Raw genomic sequence first — 12,012 nt, 5'->3', positions numbered from 1 at the left:
TGACTGCGGTGATTGAGCCTAAGACACTTCAGTCTTGGATTGGACAGTCAGTTTCCCTAAATGACCTGTGGTTGGGCGGGCAGAGGGAGGTCTGTTTCCTTGACCTCTGGACTGATGACGCTCATCTAACCTTGTCCGATGGCCCTACGTCATTTCCACTGTTCTTGATCTACTTGACCAGTGTTCACACTCGGAGTGCGTTTTGTCTTCCTGTGCTCTTGGTTTCCATGTCACCTTATCCAGGTCTTGCCTCCTCGGTCCCCATTATTCTTTCTCCAAGTCCCCACTTATGTCCTTAAGATTCTGCACATCCATGGTTGTCATTGATTTATTGTTTTCTTTCTGGTTCTGTGTAAGTTTCCTGCCCTCTTCTTATACTAGTCATAATTCTATATCTACTGTAAGACTACAGAGTCCAATTCTATATGCATCCTGGGTGGCAGAAGGATGTGACGCAAGTGTGAGATGAGCTAGAGAGGTGCAGAGAGATCACGATTGAGGGTAAACTGTGAACATGGGCATGGAGGGGGTGCAGGATGTGGGATCAGTGTGGGCAGAGGTTTTAGGCAAGAGAGTAAAGGTGACCTGTGGGGGTGCAAAGCCTGAAGAGAGAACTCAGAGTGAGAAGAGGCAGGACTCAGTCACAAGCATATTCATTCTTCCAGAAACATTTCAGACTGCCAGTATTCTGAACAAAAATAAACACCCGGTGTGACAGTCCTTACACACTGCCACTTTACAAAATCGCAGCACAGCTCCACCACGCTAAATTAACAATATAAAACCAGAAAATAGAAACAGCAGACCAGTTGTAATGTAAGTGCAGGCCAAATGTCACAACCCCTGACAGATGTTCAAATGTTCTGAGAGAAGGCGGCCGGGGCGCGGTCTTCATGCCAGTACAAAGAAGCCACCGAGTGCTCCCTTTCTCTCTATCACTTCTAGGAGCTGCTCTGACCTTGCAGTCCACCTCTTTCTGTCGCTGGCAGCCCTTGTACTGGACTCATGGGCGTTTAATGACCCATGTTGTCCTCTGCCCTTCTTCACTGCACGGTTGTCTCTTCTTTCCTAGTGTTTCCTTCGCTTCATGAGTGGCCAATTCTCCTGAGACAGATGGATGGTCCACTTCATTGAACCACCGATTGGCTGCAATCTCCGCAACTCCTGCCACTATATTTATTTACCTCTCTATTTAGTGGATGGCACCTCTTCTCTCTCTCGTAGTTCTTTCATCTTAGCTTGTCTTTTTCCTGACTCAGGCTTCTTTATTTAATCTCACTGTTTGGTGCCTCTGTTTGCCCCAACGCTGCAGGTGATACTGTTTCTCTGGCCACTGCTCATCATTCTCGTTGTCATGGTTACTGTATTACTCACGTTGTTACCTCTATTCATTTTACTTGAACAGGTCTCTTGTGTGCTTTCAGTTTTCCATACGCTGACCTTCGCATCATTTCCTCATTATCATACATTCATCACAGAAGAACCACCGACATGTCCTCAGTACCCCAGTTATGATGGGGAAGGAGAAGTCTGCGTAAGGGGCGGACCCTGCGTAAGGGGCGGACCCAGCGTAAGGGGCAAGCCCAGGCACCTCTCCCTGTGGCTCTTATTGTCGAGACTCCTACGGTGCCACTTGGCCTCAGTTTACCTGCAGCCTGTGGGGGAAGGTCTCACTGGTGTGCACCACCCCTTCATGTATTTGTGGCTTTCTTATGGTAAGACCATCAGGCCTTGGCAACAATACACGTCTCACTTAGGAACAATGTATATTTACCATGTCTTCTCTTGACCGCCCGCTTGTCCATGGAACAAAGCTCTTGCTTTTCTTTAGTTCTTAATGAAAACACTGTGTTCACAATAAGAGGACCTGTTAAAAAAATAGACATGTTTAAGTCTCCTTTTTTCCGTTTTATAGGAAATTATCTGGTCTTTTGGCTTGGGGTATATGTTCAATACAAGATTTTTACTTCAGAAAAGGAAATATTACTGAATAACAAAAACATCATAAAAACATCACAATGGGGGGCAATTAAAGCTTACAAACATGAATTGATTATTAGAAAGTAGAACAGCAAGTGCAGATATATATGTGGTCACCATCAACACTGCGTACCGCCAACAGTCTTCTCTGTCCTCCTCACAAACATGTTATTCACTCCTCCAACTCGCCAGAACCTTTTGCATCTTACTTCAACTGACAATACTCCTCTTGAGCTGTCTCAATCCGCGTACATCTGTCCCAATCTTTATAATGTGTTCTTCAAGCTGGTTCCTCTCACACACATCTCCTGCGTAACTGCTACTCTATGTAAAGCTGCCAATCCATCAGACGCCAGTCCTGAACCATCAAACCCCTGGCTCGCTCTTCTCATGTCTTATCTAGTCTCTCTAAAATGAATCCTAATACAGGCAAGTAACCACCCTACTTCAAACCTGTGTAAGTCCTAACCACCACCACAGCTGAGGCTTCGGCACGCCTGAATACTTTCCTGCCCCCCCCTTTCTTTCTCTAACATTCCTGAATGACTGCACAAGGCCTTACGAATAACCCCATTCATCCACTGTGATCTGGTTTTCGTGCTTTACAGAAATCGTCCCTTTCCAGGTATTCAATACTCGATCCTCTTAACGCGGACTGCCAGACGTCTCAATCTCTCTGCCACCTTCCACTCGGTTTATCCGAGCCCTTTACCATCCAATAGAAACATCACAGACCTGGAGCCTGACTGGCATTGATCCCATCGCTCCAATGATGAATGTACTATCTTCATGCCCCTTGCTCTCCTTCCGCTCAATTCTACCACTAAGCTCCCCATCGGGCACCGTCCTGATCCTCTGGCATGGATCCCATCGCTCCAATGATTAATGTACTATCCTCATGCCCCTTGCTCTCCTTCCGCTCAATTCTACCACTAAGCTCCCCATCGGGCACCGTCTTGATCCTCTGGCATGGATCCCATCGCTCCAGTGATTAATGTACTATCCTCATGCCCCTTGCTCTCCTTCCGCTCAATTCTACCACTAAGCTCCCCATCGGGCACCGTCCTGATCCTCCGTCTTCGCTCACTGGATACCTCATCCCTTCCCCATCTCTTTGTTTTTTCCAATCCCCTCTACGTGAAAGAAACCCACATTGTTCTACATATATTTCCCACCACCACAGAACTCGATGGCTATGACAGCACCAAAGCTAAACGTACCTAAAATAGAAATAATCTATTTTCAAGCTGCCTCATCTCTGCTGCCCTCCCTTCCCAAGCCTATCCACTCCCCAACAAAAGTCTGACCTCCACACCCCCAACCATAAACCTCAGAGGAGACTTCAGATCTGCAATGAACATGAAACATTCATAACCAACAGTCACATGAGCTGGATCTTAATGATTGAACATTAAAAAAAATCTGTCTATCTGTTTCCTTCCACACAGCCAGATACTGATATATTCACTTGTCACAGTCAAACCACTGATATCTCCACTTTTCTTCCACAAACCAGTCTTCTGGTTAGTCTCACCCGGTCACATTTGCCCCATTATAAAGAATAATCAGCTTTGTCAAGGGGGCTCTTTATAATCTTCCCAAACACAGACTACTTACCCCAAAGTGGATGACTATGAGCTGAAAATAGTGTGTTCTACAAATTACTGAATATCGTTTTCAAAGACATAAATATTTAACGGCCAGCTACCCCTCGTCCACCATTAGCAGATATGTCCCACCCTGCAATCTACGCTCAGTTAACCAAATCCCCCCCTAAGATCTCACGCTTCGATTCATTGGGATTGCTGCCCTGGAACGCTCTCTCGTACTCACCACATCATAACTCCGCTCAAGAGTCACCTCATGTCAGATAAATCCTAACTACTCACCACACACCAGCCCCACATGGCACATGCATACATGTTTATGTTAACACATCCCCCTTTCATCAAGCCCAGAGCGTCCTTTATATGTTCTTTTACCAGCTGACAACTGATTATGCACGGTGTACATTCTTGCCGTTTGCCATGTTTTGCTGAAATATCCGCATTGGCCTCAACCTTCTGGAGGATGTAAACCTTCCTGGGTGGATCTAGTCAGCTGGTCTCCAAGGGCCTCATGGTTCCTTTACAGCTCCATTCCTTGACCCCTGACAGAAACTAAACTCTCTCTTGGTCAAAGTCTATGGGTTTTTATTTGATGTTCAGCAAACCACTAAGTGTGAAGGGAAGGCAATGTGATGATACAGGACAGACTTTCTGGCTGCAGGACTTAGGCGAATATTTCATCGGCCCACCAGATAACAATGACTCCTTGAGAGACGGTCCGAAGGGCAAATCGAATGCAAGGAGTCGTGTCCACAAGACTCACAAAGAAAACCATAATTGTAACCACCATTCTCCATGCTCACGATCCCTCAGTCCCACAGCATGCTTGTAACATCTCTCTCACATCTGCAGACAGGGACAAGTGTGCAAAGCAAGCTCTTCTCGTCCCCCTGAAAAAGGGTGGGGGAGGTGTCAAGCCAGACCATAAGAAATCCAACATTCAACAAGCATAGATAGGCACAGCCAAAGGGTCTCACCAATGCAACAGATTGGATTTGCCAATGCCTTTTTACTTCCTGGATAGTTGTAGTGAATGCATGGAAATCTATAACAGACATATTTGAATGCTCTTTTTAAACATTTAAAAAAAACACATAAACAAATGTCCCCTGTGAATACACGTGCACCCACAGCCATAACCCTTGTATCAATTTTGTTTTAACTCCATGAAAAGGTAGTCGCAGCGGAAGGGTGCCCATCCAAGGCGGCTCTATTCTTATACTTTAAAGAAAGCCAAGTACCCGGAGCATCTTAGATGACAGCACAGCCGCGGCACTCATCTGTGAACCTATTTTGTTATTTAAAGAAACCCCACTCAAAGAAAGCTGCCCTTGATGCACAGACATTAGCGGGGGCCATCTTTGAATAGTTTTCCTTTCAATATAATGAAAGAGATTCCCAGATGGCTGCGACTCAGGCAGGCACATGCCCGGGTGGACATCCTAGAGGAGTTAAATACATTCTATGACGCCCAGCCATAGGCAGTGCGAGGGGCTGGAGTGGCAAGTGGTTGAAGGGAAGGAGGGTCTTATTAAAGATATGGGGATTGAAGGACAGGGCCACAAGAGGGTTGAGTAAGGGGAAGCAAGGAGAGGAAATGGCCCCGCGCATGCATTCCACCGCAAGCCATTGGGTCAGCTATCAAAGAATAGCCAGTCAAAATGCAGGTAAACCGAAATGCTTCTTTCAGGACAATCAACACATGGGAGAAATAGGTAACAAACGTATCGAATCAGGAGCAGGGAAGTGAGACAGACAAGAAAGCTATCAAATCACGAGCAGAGGGCGGATCCACAGCCCACTCTATGTAGGAGTTATTCACAAGAAGTATTTGACAAGAACCAGAAGTGTTTGTGTTGAAGGGGGTTTGGCCTGTGTCCGGTAGACAAAATAAACATGAACACTTGTTGTCCTTCACCCCAAACAACATGCCCTGTTTAGTGAGTGATAGAAATGCCATTCCCCACCCCTCTTTAATGTGCAAACACAGTTTCCCAAGTCAACACAAACACCACAGAGGTGAACACTACAGCCCCCTTAAACAACAGGGAGACCACAGAGAACTAACCACCTGCTTTGTAGGGTGAATTACAAGCAGGCCTGTCAGATTTGATCCACATTTGTCATTTCATTTCTTCAATGGCTACAAGAAGTGTCACCGAGTAACAGGTACGTTAGGAGTAGTGTTCCATTTCACCGCTCACACTTCTTCATCACCACACACCTACACATATCTCTGAATAGTCCTACAACTCTTTAGGGAGGATAAAAAAACATGAAATCTCCCCCAAATGAATGAATGAATGTATACAAGCTTTATAAAGTGCAAACTTAGCCCGGGGCATCGCGGCACTGCGGACAGGGATCAGAGATGTCCATGGATAAATGGCGTACTGATTCAAGCTCCAAAGACTCTGGAAGCACAATACCAGGCATGTAAAACATGTTATTTTGGGTTTTGCATCAATTAGAGGACATATTCACCTGAGTGGGGCATTGAAGCAATCTAGAGCCAACAAACCAGGCTGTGGAGCAAACAGCTCTTTCAGCTGCCTGGCAGTGAGGAATTCAGACTGAACCAATGACTCCCCTGGGCGAACACTGAGAGAGTCAGGGCCAAAGGACGCAGACCCAAAACACCACTAGAACAACTGTTAACTCAGGATTCTATGCGAAAGGGTATTACGCGCCTATACAACCCTCTATATGTGGTGGCAGCGTCCACAGGTGAAACACTTCTGGGTAGTGGTGTTTCAAAAGATCGGCTTGAATATTCAGTGGAACTGACACTAGATGCATCAGTATTGCTTTTGGGAGAGTCCGGTGAGGACTCCGCGTACCCCTATACCACCACCGAGGAAAGCTCCTGGTCCCCGAGCTGTTAGCGGCTCAACTTTCCATTGCCCACACCTGGAGGAGCCCTCATCCTTCAAGCCTAACCTTCTGGTGGTCCAAAGGCTGGCATGTCTACAGTATGGAGAGGTTGACTGCACTTGTAAAGGACAAAATGAACAAATATGATAGAATCTGGTCGCCTATCAAGACACACGTAAAGAGGGAGAGGGAATGTGTTGTCCCGGACACTGTTATGTCCAACAGGTTTCAAAGATCCTGACAAGAGGACTTTCCTCATCGTTGAGTGACTCAGATGATACTGCAAATGAGCAAAGGCAAAGGCCTCCCACCCCTTGATTGTTATCTGTAAATAAGGACTGCCCTTTATTTTCTTCTCTTGTTTCCTCAGTTGATCGGATGCCTGGTCCATGGAACCCTGGACTTAATCTGGTATGCAATCTTTGCATGGAATTTACTTTTTTTGAGTTGTGTTTGTTCTCCTATGTACCAACCAGTACTATGAGAAGTAATGAATAAAGAATTTAAAAACCTTACAGAGGGAAATCAAAGCCTGGTGGATTTCCTTCATCACATTCCTGTAAAGTTCCTTCTGCCAGTCGTGTAACAGCCTCCACTCCTCTCCGGGGAAAAAGGCAGAAGCATCACTGAAGGTCACCTGTGAAGTGAAAAGAACATGCCCAGTATTATCTCTGTCCAGAAATAAGGATGGTAAATGAGATGCAAGGTCCTCAGGTCACTATTTACCTCAATATATGTATTTCAGTGTATATGCATGTGTTTGATGGGTAAACCTCCAACATAACATTAGTGGAAACATAATCTTTGGTCAAATAATACAAAACAATTTGTTTTAAAACAGCACTTTATTTATACCAAAAAGAAATGCTATCCCATAATACTCCTAAGTGTATTTCAAAGTAAAGCACTTGAATCTGCATCCGTCGATCTCAATGAACAGTCGTTTTACAATAAATGACGGAACATAAAGAAGAAAGGAACTGCGAGTGCTGCTGTACATAAGATACCCAAGGAAGCTCTTGTCTTCTCTGATGTGCTCTACAAATATTTAACATACAGGCACGGGCCTATGGGGTAGGAATCCTAAACTGGGCTGTAGCTGGAATACTAAAGTAGGGTGAATAATTAAAGTTCTGTTTTTTAGGGTTGAGCGTGCGACAGCACATTTTCTCTCGCTTGCGACACAATATTGTTTACAATAAAGGGCTTGCAGCCTCCCACTGCTTACAATTTGTCGGCTTCAGTCTCAATCTGCTTTGCTACCTCCACATTGGCCATCACAGGCAAATTGTCATTTTTGGTCTTTTGTGTGGAGCACGAACCAAGCACAGATTGATTCAACTTAGTCAGTGCCCCTCCGCTGCTCCCAACGTGATTGAGGTACTATTTCTTCTTCCTCCCCTTCCAAGCCTCTTGTTGTTTAATAGTACCACAATGCAACAAGCATTTACAATGCAATGGTCTGAGCATTGTTAAAGTTAGAGCTATTGGCATTGCTCATGACATTATTTTTATTTATGGTTTTGTTTTTAAAACATATAAATAAATGGCATTGTCATTTACAATGCCAGTAGCTTAATCTCTCGCAAATGCGAGACCTATTGCATTTGCACCCTCACACAAAGCCACCCCCACACACATACAGAGCCACCCCCACAGAACCACCCCCACAGAGCCACCCCACAGAGCCACCTATATACACACACACACACACACACACAGAGCCACCCTCACACAGACAGAGCCACCCACACATAGAGCCACCTACAAAAAAAGCTACCCACAGAGCCACACACACACACAGAGCCACACACACACAGAGCCACACACACACAGAGCCACACACACAGAGCCACACACACAGAGCCACACACAGTGTCACACACAGTCAGAGCCACACGCACATACAGACAGAGCCCCACATACAGACAGAGCCCCACACACAGACAGAGCCCCACACACAATCAGAGCCCCACGCACAGACAGAGCCCCACACACAGACAGAGCCCCACGCACAGAGCGAGCCCCACACACAGACACAGCCCCACACACAGACACAGCCCCACACACACACAGAGCCCCACACACACACAGAGCCCCCCACACACACAGAGCCCCCCACACACACAGAGCCCCCCACACACACAGAGCCCCTCACACACACAGAGCTCCACACACACACAGAGGCCCACACACACAGAGCCCCACACACACAGAGCCCCCCACACACACACAGAGCCCCACAAACACACACAGAGCCCCCCCCACACACACAGAGCCCCACACACACACACACACACACAGAGCCGCACACACACAGAGCCCCACACACACACACAGCCCCACACACACACAGAGCCTCACACACACAGAGCCCCACACACACAGAGCCCCACACACACAGAGCCCCACACACACAGAGCAGCCCCACACACACAGAGCCCCACACACACAGAGCCCCCCACACACACAGAGCCCCCCACACACACAGAACTCCCCACACACACAGAACCCCCCACACACACAGAACCCCCCACACACACAGAGCTGCTGAGTGCCTCATTACTTCCTCCCTTGGATAGGGTGCCTCTAACTACTGTTGCGTCCTGTTTGTTTGTGTCCCCCCCGCCCAGCTCACACCATCTCCATCCCACTGTCTTCTCCTCTCTTCTCTCTCCCCATCTGTCCCTCCTTTCCTCTTTGTCTCTCTACACCACACGGTCCTCTTCTCTCTCCCACCCTTTCTTTTCTCTTCTCTCTCTCCATCTGTCCCTCCTTTCCTGACTCTGTCCCCCCGCTCAGCTCACTCCCTCTCTCCATCCCACTGTCCTCTCCTCTCTCCCCTTCTGTCCCTCCTTTCCTCTTTGTCTCTATGTGTCCCCACACACTCTCTCCACCACTCTGCCCTCTCCTCTTTCCCCAGGGGATGCTGCTGCTCCCCCTCTCTCCATTACTCTGTCCTCTCCTCTCTCCCTTCTCTCTCCTCAGGGGATGCTCCTGTTTCAGAAAAGTACCAGTCATTTGTTGACGTTTAGTAGTCTAGAAGGGTCAAGAACTGGTAGGTGACAAACTGTGCATAATTCTCAGTATTCTATTATAAAACAACATTTACAGATGTCACTGTTTAGGTCTCACCTAGGCAGCGAGCATGTCCTGCATAGGAGGAGACCTCTTGAAATCGATTTTCTTTTTCGCACAAAAACGTGCACGCTTTGCACTACTTTCAATGGCAAAGCGTGCACGTTTGGCGATTCCCTTGCGGTAGCGAGCTTTGGTGGCATCTGTTTGTAATTAACTTGCAAACAGATGGTGCCCCTGCTCGCTCATCTGCCCGCACTGCCCCGTTGTTCTGTGGAGGAGGGATGCAGCAAGGCTAGTTTTCCGGTGAGTCATCAAGGTTATTGTGTCTTTGGGTGATATGACGCCCAGAACTGATTTGCACTCGGTTTGTTTCAATATTTTGTAGACAGCACCGAGGCTCTCTGTCATCAGTCGTTTTCTATTATTGTTCTTAAACTTTTTCATTCCCTATAATATACCCTGGTTGTTCAATCCAATTTGCCCGTAGTACATCAAGGACTTTTTTAATGAATTACATTTGACAGTTTTGATAAAGCATTATAAATTCAGGAGTATAACTCCCAGAATGCAATGGAAATGAGCATTGTCTAGACCGACTGATATGGTTTATTTTCGGTATGTGGTGTAAGTGCTTCAATGAAGGAGATGCAGCAATCACTCAGCCTAACTGAAGATTATGCGGGCCCAGTGCTTAATTTGAGCCGGTGGTTTCCGGTGCTCAGCACCTCACTTAATCATCCATACCGGTGCTTTTCATGAGCACAGTTAAGGACACATTCATTTATGTAGCAAACACTATTCCCAAATGCAGGGGGTGATTAAGTGGTTTGCCCAGAATCACAGGATGTTGAGCTGACGTCGAGACTCAAAACTGGTTCCCCAGCTCCGCAGTCAGCAGCTCTGGTCCTTATATCACATCCTTTTACAACTTTTATAATTAGTAGTTAGTTCTGTTTTAGGCGGCGCTAACCGGAGAAATGGCCTGTTACAAGCAGCCTCACTGCACATATTTCTTTTACAAATGAAACACTGCACAGGTCGGTAGGCCTAGTAACGAGTGTCAGTGGTCCCACAGAGAGTACACATCAATGGTTCTAGTTATGGTTGACAGCAGCTCCACAGAGTGCATGCAACAGTGGGCCTAGGAATGAGCGTTGGTAGATCCACGCAGCGCAAGCATCAATGTGGTTTGTAACAATGACCACACTCTGTGCATGCATAACCGGCCCTAATAATGGCCTCACTGTTCCTACACAGTAAATAGGAGAAGTGTGGCTCAATGGTTAGAGCGGCAGACCCTGATGCAGAGGTCTAGCCTGGGACCAGGGTTCAATTCCCCGCCTCGGCGGGTCTTGGGCTCAACATTCCACAGACCTGATAATTCTCGCCTCGGTGCCTATTCCAATCATGGAGTCCCACTCTGCAACTCTGGGCAATAGCTTGCTTTATCTCCACAACGGCCCCCAAAACGCTAAGGATGCCTCGCCTCCACCTTGGGGGTGCCCAGGAGTGGACACCTCACAGGGAAAGCCAGGATGGGTTCCACAGCGGTATTCGTACAAGCGCCTTGAGACCCTTGCGGGTGAGTAGTGCACTATACAAGTATCAATTTTACATTTTAAATACATGAATGGGTCTTGTTAAATTGCAAAAAACAACAAGTGATGGACTGAATGTGGATCAATGTCACACACTCCCCCAGTCAAAAGATCTGGGCCCAAATCCATCGTTTTTTTGCACTCCACACCACCCTGGGTCAGATAATGGCTTTATGCAAATCAGCTCTGACCCTGTTGCCCCATGGGAACAGTCCAGTCCGAACTACAACAGCCATATCTTTCCCAGACCGGAATCAAGCATCCGAGGACCGGACCGGTTTCGAGGTAACACCTCTCTTCAGCCCGGCTAGCTTGACTCCAAGTGGTGTGGAGTGCCTGGGACCCACGTCTGGGCATCCCCAGCGCACTTAGGGCGGCAATTGCAAAAAACAACAAGTGATGGACTGAATGTGGATCAATGTCACACACTCCCCCAGTCAAAAGATCTGGGCCCAAATCCATCGTTTTTTTGCACTCCACACCACCCTGGGTCAGATAATGGCTTTATGCAAATCAGCTCTGACCCTGTTGCCCCATGGGAACAGTCCAGTCCGAACTACAACAGCCATATCTTTCCCAGACCGGAATCAAGCATCCGAGGACCGGACCGGTTTCGAGGTAACACCTCTCTTCAGCCCGGCTAGCTTGACTCCAAGAGCCGGGCTGAAGAGAGGTGTTACCTCGAAACCGGTCCGGTCCTCGGATGCTTGATTCCGGTCTGGGAAAGATATGGCTGTTGTAGTTCGGACTGGACTGTTCCCATGGGGCAACAGGGTCAGAGCTGATTTTCATAAAGCCATTATCTGACCCAGGGTGGTGTGGAGTGCAAAAAAACGATGGATTTGGGCCCAGATCTTTTGACTGGGGGAGTG

At 47.3% G+C, this 12,012-nt stretch overlaps 1 protein-coding gene across 3 annotated transcripts in view; it reads right to left on the bottom strand.

Moving 5' to 3' along the window:
• LOC144799517 (uncharacterized) overlaps positions 1-12,012 on the bottom strand; it is a 119,861-nt gene that overhangs the window by 101,921 nt on the left and 5,928 nt on the right. For all 3 annotated transcript variants that reach the window (XR_013603827.1, XM_078670875.1, XM_078670876.1), the window contains exons 2-3: positions 6,978-7,098; positions 1,775-1,867 (exon numbers count right to left, since the gene is read on the bottom strand). Coding sequence is in view for 2 of the 3 variants with exons in the window: in XM_078670875.1 (XP_078527001.1) it covers positions 1,775-1,867; positions 6,978-7,098 (214 nt within the window). In the remaining variant the exon portion in view is untranslated. The remainder of the gene's footprint in view (positions 1-1,774; positions 1,868-6,977; positions 7,099-12,012) is intronic.

Source organism: Lissotriton helveticus, chromosome 12, assembly GCF_964261635.1.
Source record: "Lissotriton helveticus chromosome 12, aLisHel1.1, whole genome shotgun sequence".
NCBI classification, from domain to species: Eukaryota; Metazoa; Chordata; class Amphibia; order Caudata; family Salamandridae; genus Lissotriton; species Lissotriton helveticus.
The sequence above is the reverse complement of the archived record's forward strand: the minus strand, read 5'-3'. Positions and strand labels throughout refer to the sequence as shown.